This window comes from Pundamilia nyererei, unplaced genomic scaffold, assembly GCF_000239375.1.
Source record: "Pundamilia nyererei isolate P.nyererei 1_Seehausen unplaced genomic scaffold, PunNye1.0 scaffold00310, whole genome shotgun sequence".
In the NCBI taxonomy this organism is placed as follows: domain Eukaryota; kingdom Metazoa; phylum Chordata; class Actinopteri; order Cichliformes; family Cichlidae; genus Pundamilia; species Pundamilia nyererei.
Window position 1 is genome coordinate 81,727 of NW_005187711.1, and position 18,131 is coordinate 99,857.

The 18,131-nt window shown below is 40.6% G+C and overlaps 1 protein-coding gene across 7 annotated transcripts in view; it reads right to left on the reverse strand.

Annotated features, from left to right (window-relative positions):
• LOC102208128 (C-myc promoter-binding protein-like) overlaps positions 1-18,131 on the reverse strand; it is an 88,286-nt gene that overhangs the window by 50,073 nt on the left and 20,082 nt on the right. For all 7 annotated transcript variants that reach the window (XM_005751417.1, XM_013915484.1, XM_005751414.1 and 4 more), the window contains 3 exons: positions 14,117-14,447; positions 7,697-7,943; positions 939-1,008 (listed from right to left, as the gene is read on the reverse strand). In XM_005751417.1, coding sequence (XP_005751474.1) covers positions 939-1,008; positions 7,697-7,943; positions 14,117-14,427 — 628 coding nt within the window. In that variant the 5' untranslated portion in view covers positions 14,428-14,447. The remainder of the gene's footprint in view (positions 1-938; positions 1,009-7,696; positions 7,944-14,116; positions 14,448-18,131) is intronic.

The following is an 18,131-nucleotide window of genomic DNA, read 5'->3' on the forward strand; positions in this document are numbered from 1 at the left end:
GCTGACTAAATACTTTTTTGCCCCACTGTATATATTGGATTACAAAACTTTAACACTAAACGCACTAAAAGGAGGAGGGCCTTAGCAGTTCCCTGTGCTAAATACCCTACTACATTAGACACTCTGACTAATGTCCTGCTCCACAGCTATAAGTGCTCCTTCACATGTCATTTCTACATGAAAACCAAACATCCATCGCAGAACAACTTATCTTTGCTCACATATGGATTAAACCTGAAGCTTGTTGCTTGGTGGATTTCCTTCCTGGCTTGAAGTGTTGAAAATAAGCATCATTTCTGTGAGCTGACTCATCCAAAGCATTAGATAATATCGCTTCACAGTCTGCTGCATATTCACAACACAACAAAACGTCAGCAAGTCTGAGACTCAGCCAAACCCGGCGACTCTGAGCCAATAGTGTTATCAGAAAATCTTATGTCAGTGTTTTTGAAACGGGGAAGACACACAGTATTTAATGTGGCATAATCACCACCTTACATGTAAATATATGCTAACCATTAACTCCCTAGCAGGGAATAATGTTGGCATGCAGAGGCTTATCACTTCACTTCAATTCTTGTTTAAACAAGCCGAATTGCAAGCATTACTGTAGCAGAGTGCCCTCCTGCAGCCAGTGCACTCTGCAGAATACGCTTGTCTCAACATCACTACACCAACACAGTTACAGCGAATATAGAAACAACCGATATGCAATAAACAGTTAGGACTTCGACAATTTATTATTCATAAAAGAGTGGGTAACTTTCTAAATGCATTGCAAAATCCACTCTGACTAGTCAAATTTTTCTCACCCACAATGCAAATAATTTGGCAGAAGAGAAAGCTACCTACAGACAACATACCATTTGATTTCTTAGAGGTTCACATCAGTATTTGGATCTGTGTGCACTGACAGTTATCAGATTAAAAAGGCTTACCTGCTTTGTACGCTATTGTGTTGGTTTTGGCCACAGACTTCTTGTAACACAGGTAGACTGAGGATCCCCACTGAAAACAAGAGCAGAAAACAGGTCATACTGTTATCCTCTAGGTCATCTTAGGGCCAATCAGGATCAAAACGCATCAAAATCTCATCTGGGCTCGCATTCCACTTAATCCTTTTCAGAACTGCAATTCTTTCAAATAACTAACAACAAGCACTATTTAAGTGTTTTTATTGTGCAGCACAGTATCAGCCTAGGATCTGTTCTCTGTATGTGGATAGCCATAAAATCAAACTTGCTTCCATCATGTTTATTAAATGTAAACAAGATTAAATAATGGACCTAAACGGCAGAAGTGGCAGCCAACCGTGGCTGCAGCATTCCTGAGGGAGGACCCTGTTGTGATTAGTGCACTGATAATACTAAACATTTTCAGAGGAGACATACTGTATTGTCTCCACCAGCAATGTTTTGACCCTTTAGACTCTTTACGTTTGGAGAGTTACTGCTTTAGTCAGGAGAAGATACAGCAGATACACTAAGTATCGAATATGGTAATGGCCTGTATTTATATAGCGCTTTACTAGTCCCTAAGGACCCCAAAGCGCTTTACATATCCAGTCATCCACCCATTCATACACACATTCACACATTGTAGCCACAGCCACCCTGGGGAGCACTGACAGAGGCGAGGCTGCCGGACACTGGCGCCACCGGGCCCTCTGACCACCACCAGTAGGCAACGGGTGAAGTGTCTTGCCCAAGGACACAACAACCGAGACTGTCCAAGCCGGGGCTCGAACCGGCAACCTTCCGATTACAAGGCTAACTCCCAACTCTTGAGCCACGATCGCCCCGAATATGACACCAATATTCAAAATAAATATATTTCTAAAGGTGCTACTGACATGAATTTCTCACCAGATGTTGGTAACGACCCATTTAATCTACACATGCAAAAAAAATCATAGTCATAGATCTCCATATATTAAGTCACATGTAATAACTAAAGAAATCTTTAGATTTATTTGCATAGATTTCTATTTATTTCCTAAAGCGAATGGTCTTACTTTGCTGAAACCTTCAAAACGACTTTTGCTTGCAACAGCTTTTGTCCAGATTAGAGGTGGGGAAGAGAAAGCCGAAGCAAAATCTGAATAAAGAACATCATAAACTGTTGACCCTTACATTTAGGAGATCTGGGTGTTCTGTTACTCTGTAGGGGGCATTTCGCTTGTATGGTCTAGTTAATTTGTGTGCCTTTAATTTATGGGCTATAAACAGTGCTATCTGAACTCCAGGGGGGCACACCAATAAAAACACTGCACCTATAATAACCTATATAAGATAAGTCACTATGCCTCGAAAGAACTAAGTTCAATTTCAGCACATCTATGTTCTTCCACTTCCACGCAGTCTAAAAAGTTAGATGGTTAAAAATCTAACTTCAGTGTGGTATGGTAGGACATGGTTAATGTCTCTGAATCAATAGAGTCCTCAATGGACACATCTCTGGCTTTGATTACATTAACAGCTTAGTAGGACACTAATGGCTTGCAACACAATACTTCCTGGTGCAAAAATAAAGCTAAAAGAAAATCCATTAGGCCCTCATTCTGTGCAATTTTCAGACTCTCCAAAACCATCCAGGGGCTAGTTCTGTCCAGCAGGCTGGGTATTTCACACCTCTGCCTTAGAGGTTTGGAAATTAGTTCTGAGTGATCACATCACTGGTCTTTATCACAACACTTACGGGAGATTTTCCACTTGTGTGTCACTGTGTTAGATATTGTGCTCCATCACCATCATGAGAACACCAAAGACAGTAATATCTCACTCTGACTCGGTTTCCCAGACAAGTGTCATTTGGAACAATGCTGAGTGTAGAACTGTGTGTAAAATAAGTGGTAGAGCAGGTCATCTACTGATTGGAAGGTTGGTGGTTCGATTCCTGGCTTCCCCTAGTCTGCATGTCAAATATCCTTGGGCAATATACTAACCCCAAATTGCTCTCCGGATGCATCCATCAGAGTATGAGTGTGTGTGAATGTTAGTTAGAAAGCACCTACAAAAATCTGCTGGTGTGAATGGGTGAATGCACAAGTTGTGTAAAGCGCTTTGAGTGCTCAGAAGAGTAGAAAAGCGCTATATAAGAACCAGTCCATTTACATAACATCTGCCTGCCGATAAATCCGTCATGCTCTAAGTACTACGTACCATAAGTAAAGAATATCATCATTCATTGTTTTTCTTTAACTAAGGTCATTCTTGGGTAAATCCTAAAGGAATTAAATAAATAAAGTGCAATGCAAATTTTTTGTACTTTTGGGCATTTTGTATCAGTTATACTCCAATTAATTTAAAAGACCAAATATATTACATTTCTATACTTTTTAAATAAATATAAATATAAAATAAATAAATGTGAATATATAAGTCAAGCCAGACTCTTGTGAAACCATTAGCATGTGAAGAGAGGCAATGATGCATCATATACACAAACATGAAAAGTTGTCCCTGTGAGAAAAAGCTGGATTCCGACACATAGTAGACAAATAACTTAAGTAGAAGTATAAACACTTGTGTTAAAATACTATGGTAAAAGTTAAAGTACTGATTTGAAATTCTAGTAAATAATGTAATGAAAGTACAGCTCTAGTACTCAAAGTATAAGAGTAAAAAGTAGCTCTTTGAACGACATTTCTGCCAACGATTTTTATGTAAAATGGACTGAACTTCATGTCATATTAAAATAATAATATTTAAAAAAATATTGGTAAATGTGAATGCAAACTGTATTTCCACTTAAACTCTAATTCTAATGAATGTGCTTAGCTTTAACATCTTTTATGCAGTACAAAAGCAGAGAAAATTGGAATTTAAAAAAAGCTCTGGGTGACTTTGCCTCCAGATCTAAACAGAATAAGGTGTACAGTGATGGATGAGGGAAGCAGGTGGGAGAACCTTTAACCCTTAGTGGTGGAGTGTGTGGAAAAGAATCACTTAGAAGTAACTCACAATAATTTGAGCACAAGCTGATTTTATGTCCAGGTTGTGATCAGCTGCACTATGCTGCTAGGTCTTTGTGAATTTATCCAACTGAGTTCAACAAAATATAAGCAGATGCTACATGAGTTCATGTCACCCACCCTACATGGATACCTGCTAATACTTGTTGAGCTTTTAGTTAAAATGCATTTGAAAGTATCTGCCACTCAAAAAAAGGTTACTTCTTTTGTGCTCACTCCTGTAGCATTAGCTGGATGGTAAAGTACAGTGACTACGACTTGCGGACATCTGCACCAAAAGTATGTTTCCAGATTTTTCCCTTCAACAAATGTTACATATAATAGTAACATATAGTATAGTACAACAAATGATGCATAAATTGGTTCATCTCTACCTGTGTGACAAGCACCATAATACACCAATAGGATTGTCTTCTAAGGTTTTTATTCCCTCCATTTAGGCAAAAATTGATCTGGTGATTAGTGATGGGAAATAATACCCCCACACACAAAATGTCTTGAACCTAAGGTAGGAAGGCTTTTTGAAAACTAAGGAGTAGTAAGAAGAGATATTTGTGTTTAAAAGTGAGGGAGTATAAGTACAAACACTGTCAAAAAAACCAAACAAACGCTCAAGTAGATACAGATACCTAAAAATTCTATGTAAGAATCTTATTGTGGTGGAGGTGTGGTCCCTGGCTCGGCTGCAGGGGAGGAGTGGTGCAGTGAGCTCAATGGGGCGGTGCTGGGGAGGCAGATGAGAACACAGCTGGTGGCGTTTGGTCTGATGACAGTTTCTTCCCCTTTTTAGTGAGACGGGAGAGGAGCGGAGGGGAGCTTTGGAACAGCTGAGACCTGCGCGGACCAGACTGTGAACTGTCACAATAAGCAAACCCATAAATAAACGTGACATCTCGCTATACCGATCTGTGTGTGTGTGAAGTGCATTTCACACTTATTAAGGTACAGCACCAAACTTTTTGTACTTTATTACTTCCTACCTCTGCTTCTGACAACTAAAACTAAGGATGCTTCCAAAGTTTAATAAAAATATTTAACAGGACATCACATTCTGCTTCAGGCACTAAAAGTCTATAGATTAATGAACTAGGAAATTTCAGGACACATGCAGCCACAAACAGCACATTGAAGGGGATTGCCTATTCTAAGAAATGCCAAATGTAGACCTCGCTGACACTGCAACGACTTTTACAGTAATTTAATTTGTGTGTGTGTGTGTGTGTGTGTGTGTGTGTGTGTGTGTGTGTGTGTGTGTGTGTGTGAGAGAGAGAGAGACTGTGTGTGGTTGCATTGGTGGGTGAGAGAGAGAAGCAGAACAACATAAAAAGAATATGACAGGAAAGTGAACAGAGCACAAATACTGGGTGTGGAGAAACTGAAATGCAGAAGCAGACAACATCTAGCTCAAGGGGCTTCACTATATGAAAAAAAAAACTATATTAAGAAAACACACGCACACACAGCATTGAAAAAACCTTCATGAGGCATTTTACGATGGTTCTCCATAATTAGATGTACTAGCCAATTGGAGCACCTTACATGAAGGCAGAGAATTCTCTTCAAAATACTGAAATACACATTTAACTAGAAAAAAAACAATAAACAGATGAGATGGCTTTCACTCCATAACATGTGTCAGCACAATAAAGAAAAAAAAACAAAAAACACAGAAGTTTGACTTGAACAGAATGACTTAAAATCTTTTATCACATGACAGTATGAGAAGAAAAAAAAAGTTCAGAACCATCTTGTATTGCTGACAAGTTTCACACCAAAGCTTTAAGAGACTTAAAATGAGACAGCAGAGTGAAGTTGAGGATTCAAGACTTATGACTAAATGTCTTAGCATTTCAGGTGACGGCCTGACAGCACAAGCAACCATCTGCTGAATTCAAAATGTCATAGAGTACCTTCAGAAAGGGAAAAAAATCCACATTCAGTTGTTAAGAACTGTTTGTTTGTTTTTTTAAATTACAAGTTATTCTGTTTTGAAGAATATGACATTATTGGGTTTACCCAGTTGCTCTCGACCTGCACCTATCATCTACTTTTCCTGTTGTTAAAAATCCAACAACACTACCAACAACATTTGCATTGGCATATTTAGACTAAAATGGCTCATTCCCATTCAGATATTTGGTTTATACTTTTAACTTATGTTTGCTTCCAGTTTACACTTTCTGTATCTTACCCTCTTTATGCTGATGTCATTCGTTCTGTTAGGTCTTTCAAACTAATCTTCCTCCTCAATAGCTGAGGTCTGTGGTTTTGAGTGTGTGTTGCTATTTTTATTTGTGTGCAACTTGTACATAAAGTTCAAAATGTTTGTTACACTTTAGTATTTGTGTCTTTAGCACAAAAATGAAAGATGCTACATCTCAAGGAGATTTCCTTCATATATAAATAAATGGCCTGTAATGAGTGCGCTGGATAATCCTGTTGCTTTAACCAACTGGCTTCTTTACTCTAAAGAACTAAAGAAATCAGTGATTTCTGGCCTAAAATTCATATCGCGATATAATTTGAAGCATGTGCGGTAACGATATATATCGCAATATATTCTTTTCTTCTGTATAACGTATTTTCCACACTATAAGGCACACTTAAAATCCTTTAATTTTCTCAAAAATCGACAGTGTGCCTTATGTATGAATTCTGGTTGTGCTTACTGACCTCGAACAGATTTCTGCATGCAGAAATCTGTTAAAAAATGTTTTAGTACAACTTTGATAAGCTGCACTGCTTGATAGATTGTCAGAGCATTACGGCTGCCATAGTGAGGAGCTTCGCGGAGTAATCTGGGTCCAAAACTCCATCCATTCAGGTCCCAAAGTCAAAGGCTAAGGGCTAAAAACGGTCTAAATTATTTCATCTTTAATTAAATCATCAGCGTTGCTGCTTTATCGGGTGTAACAATTAAGTTTTACATCCATGCATCCATGAAAACAGAATTTATTAAATTTAACAGGAAGTTAGCTCGCTAGTTTACACCTAAACATTTCATACCATGTTCTGACTGAGAGATTTTTGAAACTAATTCAAACGTACAGCTCTGCTACCACTTCCAACATAAATGAAGACAGAAAACTAAACAGCAGTGCCGTTTGTAGGGTTACTAAAGTTGGACTACCTGGTATATAATGTTGTGCTACGTGATTGCTAGCAACACAGCTATTTTAGCATAACATTAGCACAGTGAAGCCGGAGGATGAACACCAACTTTTTTTCCACTCGATAAAAGTTAACGTGAGGGATTCTGGTGGTCAGGGACAAATGCAATCGCATAGCAGGATGCTATACACGGGCCAAACTTCAGTCAGGAGAACAACTGAGATTATTCATCCACAATACGAGGTTAGTTATTAATATACTGCAACAACATGGGAATAGAGCAGCTGCGAGAGAATTCAACATTAATGAATCAATGTTACGGAAGTGGAGGAAGCGCAGTTTTTGGTTTTCCCCATATTTCAAAAGTGCTTAATCTCTTTGCTATGACTGTCGCCCACCATAATTTGCAGATGATAATGGTTGTAGCCGCTGCGATGCTTTCGACCAAAACAGACGCAGCTTGATGACATCATCAACATGTGCTATCGCGATAGAGCGATATAGTCAAAATCTTTATCGTTGGCCAAATTTATATCATTTATATCGTATATCGTTTATATCACCCACCCCTGAGTGATGTATTCCTCTATTCCTCACCAGTTTCTCCCTTACCATGCTGCTGTTGAGATTCTTCTCCACCTTGCAGAAAGTGTGTGGTGGGGTCTCCCCTTTGCTCGGGATGATGATGCAGACGTCTGTGAGGGCCAAGGCGGCGTGCGGCTGGCTCTCGGGAGCCCGGCGGTAGGTGATGTAGATGCGTTGGGAGGAATTACCACTGATGTTGGCTGGGCGACCAGAAGGTGTGGTTTGGATAAGGTGGCAGCCCTGCTTCAGACGCTCCTTCCACTCATACAGCACACTACAGGAGGAAGCACAGCAATGTGGTCAACCACATAAACTGCCACATTGGGGTGTAGTTATTAGTGTGATTTCCATGCACAATTGATTGCTGGGCTACTCAGCTGGAGCAAGTCCTGCGCTAGTGCAGAATTCAGTGGCTGGCACAATGAAATTGATTAGTCTGCTCTGTATTATCTTATCCAAAGCAGCATTTGATGGAATTCATGAAAAACAGACATTTATAAGCATTCAAAGTGGCAAATTCAAGCTCAGAACCACCTCCATTACTTTGGCCACAATAACGCATGTTGCAAAGGAGGAAAAAGTCTGGACACTATCTGGCTCCAATTTAATAATGGAATTCTTGCCAGCCACAGTCTTGTTGAGCAGACATCCTTTTCCAGTCCAAATAAGACATTAGTTTACTAACATCTATTTCTTTAAAAGAACAGACAAAAAAAGGGCCACATATCACAGTTGTTTGTCCAACACTGTACAACTACACTGTTTATGCAAGGAGGAAGATTATTAATCACATTAGAAAATGATTGACTGATTGACAATGACTGAAAATACTGATGACCACCAGTGCTACCCCACCTAGATCTTGAGTTGAAGACTCACTGTGATTCCAACCTCTCTAAGGTTTTTAGTAAATGTGCCTATGGTATCGATTTGACGGTCCTACTTCGCCTCGTTCAGGAGTTATCGCATTTACAAACTTGTAACAAACTCGTGTCCAGGCAGCCCACCCACCCCTGGTATTGTCTAATGATATACTAAAACAGATCAAAAACGACACTATAGATCTCATTGAGAAACAGCATACGGCCCAATTAATACAGACAATATAGAATTTGCAATAAACATTACCTGTGACTAAATGGTAAATGGCCTGTATTTGTATAGCGCTTTACACTACATTCAGTCATCCACCCATTCATTCACACACTGGTGATGGCAAGCTACATTGTAGCCACAGCTGTCCTGGGGCGCACTGACAGAGACAGAGGGGAAAAAGCATTACAGATTCTCAATCTCTTCCATCACTCACAGGAGGTAATCAGTATGGAAGCATGTTAGTTTCTTTCTAACACATATTAATTACAGCTGCTGGTCAAAGACTGTCAGCTTGGCAGCAGTGTTGCTAGTTAGCTTTCACATCAGGCAACGGTAACACGCCAGCTCACTTAAACAGACATCACAAGATCCTAATGTAGCCAAGTGAGCTGAGGCTGCATTCAAACCCAAACTGACAACAGTCTCTGCTTGTGGTGAAGCTAAGCAAGAAAAAAAACCAAAAAACAACAAAACAACAAAACATTCCAACTTTGCTGTAGATGACACTGTATTTAGAAGCAGCACAAATTTAGCACCAGTGTTTATTCCAATGCAACCTTCTCTATTTACTGATTCCTTCTTATGTGCGAACTCAGCTTTCAGCTGGAACACTTTGACTTAAATGCACATTTGGTAATGAAAAGATATCAAATCAGTATTCGGTTTTTCTGCTTTTAATTGAAAATCTTATTTTTTAAGCAGAATTTTAACTCCTATTCGCTTGTACTTATCAGCTGAATTTGCCTTTGACTGACTTTGAGATTTGTGATAGTCTTCACACATGTATATACACACAGCTTACAGTATACTGACACATATATTGAGCCTGTACTGCACAAGAGGACCCTTGTACAAACCACTTAGCGGACAAGTACTGAGAGATACGCAACAGTGGCAGTAATTTTAAACACTCCTCTTGGTATTTCCATTATGCACTTATCCTCCATTACTGTTTCAAGTGAACTCAACAGGCATTTTGTGGCACTGTCTGAAAGCTGGAAAGAGAAGAGAATGTAAAGTAGTCGACCGAGAGATTTTTATAGTTTCTTTCTTTTTGGTTCCTGCGCTGATTGCTGTGGTAGCAAAGTGACCGACTTTGCTCTGCACGTCTTTCTGTGCTGTTCATATGTGTATTACATATGAACAGTGTATTACATATATTTGTATTGACTGATGTCAATACAAATATATACAATACACTCTTAAAAAATGGCTCAATAAAATATGTATTTATAAAACAAATATTCCCAGGGTAGGGTTACCTGGGCCCTGCCCTGGAGCCAGACCTGTGGAGGGTGCCCAAGGGTGAGCGCCTGATGGTCGGACCTTATGCCATAGGGCAGAGTCTGGTGCAGCCTTAAGAAGGGGCGTGTAGGGACATTCTAACTGTATCATCAAATCTGCAGTTGTGTGTTCTGGACACTGAGGTAAAGAGAGAGGCTGAGTTGCCACCAGGTGGTGAGTTGGATCAGGTGGTGAGGCAGCATACTAGACAGACCTGCATGTCATAACATATAATTAGGATGCTGCGCTGGGACCGCCTGAGAGAGGCCCCGGTCCGAAAGATCTTCAACTCCCACCTCTAGCAGAGCTTTGACAGCATTCCAAGGGAGACTGGGCACATTGAGTCCAAATGGACCATGTTCAGTACCTCAGCAGTCGCAAGGTGATCAGTGCCTGTTGTGGTGATAAAATGCAAACCAGATTCTAGATACTGCAGGTGAAGGGAGCCATCAGACTGAGGGAGTCCTATCGAGCTTGGTTAGCCTGTGGGACTTCAGAGACAGCCTATAGATACCAACAGGCCAGGTGGAACACAGCTCAGGCAGTGGCTGAAGCAGAAAGGAGGGATGAGTTTGGAGAGACCATGGAAAGACTTTTGGACTGCCTTGAAGAGCTTCTAGGAAAACCGTCAGGCGACGGTAGATGTTGTAAGGCTGTCTTGGTTGACACGTCTCTACAATGTTTCATGGAGAGCAGGGGCAGTACCTTTGGATTGGTAGACCAGGGCAGTGGTTCCCATCTTCAAGAAGGGGGACTGGTGGGTGTGCTCCAACTATAGGGAGATCACTGCAGCTGCAGTGAAGTGGATACTGTAACGGTCCATCATGGTGAAGAGAGAACTGAGCATAAAAACAAAGCTCTCGATTTGCCAGTCAATCTAAGTCCCTACCCTCTCCTACGGTCACAAGCTTTGGGTGGTGACTGAAAGAAGTAGATACAAGTGGTGGAAATGAGCTTTCCCCAAAGGGTGGCAGGCCTCTCTCTTAGACATAGGGTGGGGAGTTCGTCCATCCAAGAGGGGCTCAGAGTACAGCTGCTACTCCTCCCCGTCAAAAGGAGCCAGTGGAAGCTGTTCAGGCTTCTAACAAGGATGCCTCCTGGGTGAGGTGTTGTGGGCATGGGAGTGGCCTGGGAGTGCTTTGGTATTCCCCTGGACAAGCTGGAGGAGGTGGTTGGGGAGAGGGAGGTCTGGGCTTCTCTGCTTAGGCAACTACCCCCATGACCCAGCCCTGGATAAGCAGAAGAAAATGGATGGGACGATGAAGCTCTGTATGTTCCCTTTTTAATTCTCATTATAGACCTTTTTCAGGGCACACATTTTGAGCACTGTTTACAATTACCGCTTCTTGTAGTCAATAATATTAACAATTACATTTATTTAGGAGAGAACGATCCAAGGTGTGGTATTATATGTGATGGTTACTGAAGAGAGATTGCATAATTAATGAATAATAGTTAACAGTTCTACCTGTGGCTTTCCTGCTGTCATGAGTCAAAATGTGTGCGTTGAAAAACTTAAATTGCCACACATACACAACACTTTCTCCATTTGCAGACAGTGCCAGCAAAAAATATAATGTTTGAGTAAAACTGCATGCAAATAGTGCCTACACCTGTTCACCCACATAAGCCCTCAGTAACCATTAGTGTTGCCAGTGTCTGGGAAGTGCAGCCCCTTTGGGCTTTCAACACACAAAAGCTGCTGATATTGTCTGAGCACATTCTTTGTCAGTGCCTGATAAGCACTGCACTGTGTAGTGTCAGAGGCCAGTGAGAGCCTCCTTAGCATCATCACCGCTAGTATGGGAGTGCTCAGCAAACAGTATTGAATTCACACAGCTGAAAAGATGCTGCTGAAGAGGACACCTCTAACGGTGCTTCGCTTCCACTTTTCTGTTGGTAAAATCACAATGGCTGAAAGCAACTACTGCGGAAAACTGCCACCAAGGAGGATTCCAGGGCAGAGCAGAGCATTTTCTGACGTGAGAGCACTTCAGCTTTTTGGGCCGCTTTTCACAGCTGGTAGAAAGCTGCCAGTCACAGGAAGAACAACCACAATGTTTCCTGATAACAGCAACTGATCTTAAATAGGGCTTCTCCAGAAAGTTTGTTAACTGTGAAATGAGGGGAATTTAGTTTTTGTTTCAGCGAGAGCCAGCTTCAACTCTGGGCCAGTTACCAGGGTAACAGACTCCATGAAGCTAAACTGCACACTGGCAGGTTTTTAATTTTTTGTTGTTGAACTAGGACTCCTCTCATGCTTAGCCTGGCTGCGTCAATGCATATCATCATTCATTCAGTCGATACCAAAGCAAATATGGCAATACATCAATTAGCAGTTTTAAGTTGTTTTTTTTTTCCTAGGATGACTTCCAGTTAAACATTAATCACTCTGTGCTCAAAGAACAAGGACAAAAATGTTTTTATAAGCTGTTTTTTATAAAGCTCTGTGACTGTAAAGACAATAAGGCAACTGTCAGGTTGTCAGCCAGTTCCTCTGCACTCAGATCAATATCAATTACAACATATGGTGGTGACTATATGAATATATCCAGGTGAGGATTATTGCGGTGTAGCTGAAACAACTTAAAGATTCTTAAACTGGACTAACAATGTAGTTTAAAGGGAGATTTTGAATTCAGGGTGCAGGCAGTCCGAATGTGTTCAAACAGCATTTAATGCTGAAATATTTACACACCTCATAAATAGAATCATTAAATGTTGACATGCAAGATTTGTGAGTCCAAAAGGACATTTAAAAGTTAAAAGATGGTGTGAAAAACTAAATGTAGTAGGATTCCAGCTTTTTTTTTTAATCTAACTGGGTAAATGACAATTGATTGGAGCAAAGAAAATAAAATCATTTTAACTTATTTTATATTTCCCTGCTGATTTTTAAGATAAATGTCACTGCTTCACATTGACATGCATTCAGAACTGGAATGGATGAAAAATGGACTGTTTCTTTTATATCGCTTTTTTTTTTAATCTAATCCAGGGATAATCTCTGCTCATCATTTATGCATAGCCACAGTACTGTAGGCCAATTCCCCTTTTTTCCACACAGAGAGTTAACATACATAGCCAACTTATCCCTGGTCATGATCAGACTCAGAGTTTCTCATAAAAGAGTGAATCAACTCGAGTTTAGAGTTGAAATCAAATTTGCTAAATTTGCTTCCTGGAATGGTTCCAACAAGTAAGATGAATAATAAACGAGATTGTGTACTGCATATGTAAACAACAGCACTGCATGTCTTGGGCAGGCTTGGAGTCAGCACATCATTACAGTCATTCATCCGAGGTGTTTAGAAAATTCTGTCAAACTGGTGAATTTAATGAGTATCTAAATCCTAGCAAAAGTGACTCAATTTACATTTTCATAAATTTATTCTAATGTTCACAACGCACGTACTGTTATTTCAAAAGAGAAGTGTAAACACTTTCCCATTTGTCTTTTTCACCTTCTTTCTGCGGCAGAATTCAACTCTCTTTTTTTTTAATGTACAGATATTTATGTCTCCCAGAGGATGAACTGGATCTCTTTATTTTACATGCATTTATATAATCTGTCCCACTTGGTTTTTGCAGTCTATTCCAGTTTTCCTGACAAGGTGACACTTTTCCATACTTCAGTGGTAATATGAATTGCTTCCAGACTGGATCCTCCCATCCCTAGCTTTATCATCATCATCATCATCATCATAAATTCCTTTCTGATTTTGCATTTTGATGGCAAAGTAAAATTGACATCTGAGCATTTACAAAAGCATTTGCAGGCAGGTTAATTCTTGGCCTACACAAGAAGAGAAATACTTTAATGAACACCTCCACTGAAAAGCTTTAGTCTCAGACTAGCCCAAATCCACGTTTGGGACACCAAGCTTTAACCTGCTTTGCATCAGCATGTAAATGTAGTCCCTGACAATGTTAGCAAGCTCACTTAAACAGCCAAACACAGACTCAAAGTGGTGTTAGCCCAGCTATAGAAAAGGTTTTGGAAATAAAGACAATGTTGTGCTTTGCCTTGTTTAATTACAAACAAGGCAACCTCCTTTGGTTACTTACCCCAAGTCGGTTAGTGGTGGCTTGTCACGACCTCGCCTGTAGCACAATAAGATCTGCGGCGCCATGAGGGCGCCGTTGTTAAGATCAGCCGATTGGCCTGTCGGTGTTGTTTCTATGCATGTGAACCCTGGCGGCACCTCCTCCCCCACTGAGCGGATCACCACTGCCACATCTGTGATGGGTGCCTTAGGCTTGGCCGTCTTGTGGCAGACATCATCAAAGTGGATCTCCTGGTCCAACGGCTTGGACGGGTCCGTCAGACCAGCCACCACAAAGTAGTCGGCTACACGAGGGCCTTTGTCCTCCATCATTTCCCATCCCCGCCAACTACCTTCAGAGGGAAAAAGAAAGACAGGGGTAGAGACACAGAGAAAGAGAGAGAGAGAGAGAGACAGACAGACCAGGAGATTAATTTTCGTTGTGGTTGCAGGTACAGACGGTTCTTGTGTCCTTGCTCTGGCTTTAAAATGAAAAAAAAAAATCTGACAGCCATAAATCTTTCTAAAGGGAGGCCAGTAGAAGGGCAAATGGAAAGAGAGGGCAAAAATGTGGGGAAGAGAGGCTATATAATGAAGCAGCCATTTAGAGCTTGGGTAGTTAGCTGACAGTCTTTGGCCAGGTCATGTAATCAGCGGAAGGTTCAGCGTCCCAGCTCAAGGACACACGTGGATGTGATGAGGGCATAACATTTTTGGTCTTGAGGTTTTTCAACCTTACTCTAATTCTAAAGAGTGAAACTCTGGCTAGCTACACAGACCTGAGTGTGCATTTTGAACAGGGAGCAGTGAGGTGTTTCTTCACACATTCCACCTTAATTAAAGACTGCCCCCACGTATAAACCTGAGCTTACAAGCTTTGTGATATTACAGAGCCTATTAAGCCTGTGTGATAAAAGCCAAACAGTAGTTTTCTTAATCTAGCCCAGAAGGGCATGCTCAGACTCAATAAGATCATCTACATTTACTGAAGCAGCACAGTCTCAAACGGACAATGATATGGTTATATAAACTAAAGAAATGCCTTTTGTTAGAGATAAAGAAAACATCCTCTGCAACTGACAAATTACAGAGTTGCACATGTTTACCAGCATACAAACCTCAACCTCTGTCATGAGCTGTCATGAGGTTAACTGAACTTCAGGTATGAAGTTATGACCTGCAGTCTATCTGGGTCAGATATAAACCAAGTTTAGGTGTAGTTTATTTTCGTTGTGCTGAGTTTTTACAGTCAGTTACAATAACTCGTACTGCGTAGTAGGGCTGCTCAATTAATCGAATTTTAATCTCGATTACGATCTGGGCTTTCAGCGATCTTTAAAAATGACTGAGCCGATTATTAGCCCCTCCCTCGTGCTTTACTCTCGCGCTGCTCCGTGTGGCAAATCGAGCGCACCTCTCTGCATTTCGAACACGTGTCACAACAATTAAGAGCAGCGGTCCCCAACCTTTTTTGCGCCACGGACCGGTTTATGCCCGACAATATTTTCATGGACTGGCCTTTAAGGTGTCGCGGATAAATACAACAAAATGAAACTAGTACCGGTACCGAAAAAAAGAAAATTTATTCATAACACACGTGAAAAGACCAAGGAAAACCGAGTAAACGATAAAAACGATAACAAAATAACGCTGAAAACTGATAAAAACCCTGAAAACCATACATTTCACACCTGAGCCTCAACTCTCGTGGCCTGGTACCAAACGACTCACGGACCAGTACCGGTCCGAGGCCCGGGGGTTGGGACCGCTGATTAAGAGGACCCGACGGAAGCTCGGAAAGCTTAGCAGAAGTCATTTGGAGAGGAGAGTGACTGCCGTTGGTTGAAAAGAGAGGTAAAAAAAACTTCAGTGGTGTGGAAACATTATGGGTTCGCGGAGTCAGACGTGGATCAAGTAGACATAGTGTGTAAACTTTACTACAGTGTCGTAGCTGCACCACAGAGCAACACTGCAATATAAAAAATAAATGAAAAATGTAAACATCTATGTTTAGTGAACTTTGCAAACATTTGCACTGTTATCAGTATTTGCACACTATTTTATATTATTTTTTGACAATCTTTAAAGTCATTATTCAATACATTGTTATTGTTAATAAATATCGTCAAATAATCGAGATCTCAATTTCAGTGAAAATAATCGTGATTATCATTTTTGCCATAATCGAGCAGCCCTACTGCGTACTAGCTAGCATGATGGAGTTTCTATACAGCATGAATGCTGGACACTCAGAGACTGAGTGGGAGACCAGAGATCACATTAACATGTGTATCGCTGTATTAACAAACATGCCATATTGGCCCAGTTCATTTTTCTTATCATTGTTGTGAGGAGACCATAAATAGCATTTGTATTTTTTGTTGTACAGTTCATTTGCTGTTATGGAGTTCTTGTTATGGATAAAAAAGTGTATTTTTTTGTTTCAAAATAGCTGAAAATTATTCGCTGATAGCTGCCAACATCTGCAAAAAAATACAATTCTATAAAGCTGTTCTATGTAGTGCATAACTGTTAATATAGAGTGTTATTAAATTTATTGCAAATGCAGTCATATGGCACACTGACTTCTGAGAAAATTTTAGATGACGTTTATTCAGCTGTGTAAAAACTATCACTTTAATCTCAGCCAAACCGCTTTACTCAGGAACAAATAAAATACTGAAAAAAGCCAAATAATAACATTTCTAAGTTATCTAAGTGACTTATATATCATGTTTAACCTGAGTAGCGAAAGACGGCGGTGGGTTTGAAAACCATTTGCCGGGAGTCCGGTGTTCTCACCGGCTCTAGTGAGCCTTGAACCCCGGCTAGCTGTCGAGCTGGCGGGTAACAGACGTTTTGAAAATATGTGGTGTCTTGATAAACTGAGCAGATATTTGAAGTTTACACAGCTACATTCTCGCCTGAAAATATGTTAAACGTTTATTTTGTTACCCAGAAAGAATAATAAGAGTAATATTAAAACTAACTAGCAGCCACCATTGTTGAAAACTGAGCAGGGCCGTGTTATGAATTCTGGGATAGGTTGGGCCACGAAGTATACACCCGACCCATTCAAATCTGGGGAAATGAAGGGCGCATTTGTGGGCCACATTTGTCGAATTTGGACAGTCTTTGTCGTGTCACTGTAACGTAATCGGCCTACAAATGCGGGCACAGGAGGATGTGGTTCCTGAATTTGGACACAGATATGATACCGTCTCACTCCCCGATCCGTACCGGAAACCTGATCGGTACCACGCATGCGCAAATCTTACGTCACTTCCTCTCGTTGCCAACATTGCAACAGTTAATGTATTTGAGTGACACGGTTAGCGCCCAGTTAGCTCATAGCATTTCTCAACAGCTCTGCCTCCTTTTCAACTGCCCGGGACACTTAATGGATAATCTGTATACAAACAAATTCATGCTTTTCTCCTCAACAGATTGAACAACAGCGCCGTAAAATAAGAAGAATGGCACCTAATTACAGAGTTAATAATACTGACTTAGTAATATGTCACGTTAAGATTCATCAGCCAGATTAAGTGTTTCCTGACATTTGACAGTGATAGCGGACATCATCATCACTATTCCAACGATCCTCTCCACACAGACAAGCATAAACACACTCGACTATCTCTAAATCAAATTTAACATGCATTTGTAATGACACTAGTTCATTTTACAATAGGGCTCATTCGCTCAGTCAGCAGGTGGCGTTATCCTCGTACACTGGGGAGTAAACTGCCATTAAACGAAACAGAAGAAGAAGAATAAATCTGCACATAAGCGGTACGGACCGGGTAGACCCGATTTGTACGGTCCAACTTTCCACGTGCGCAGTAAGGATCGGGGAGTCCTGATTAGGGCTGCCACAAACGATTATTTTGATAGTCGACTAGTCACCGATTATTTATGCGATTATTTAGTCGACTAATCAGATCATCATCCACTGGACGTAAAACTACAGCTTATTGCACCAGCAGCATCTGCTCTTATATAACTATCATTAGCTTACAGCTTTAAGCTTTTAA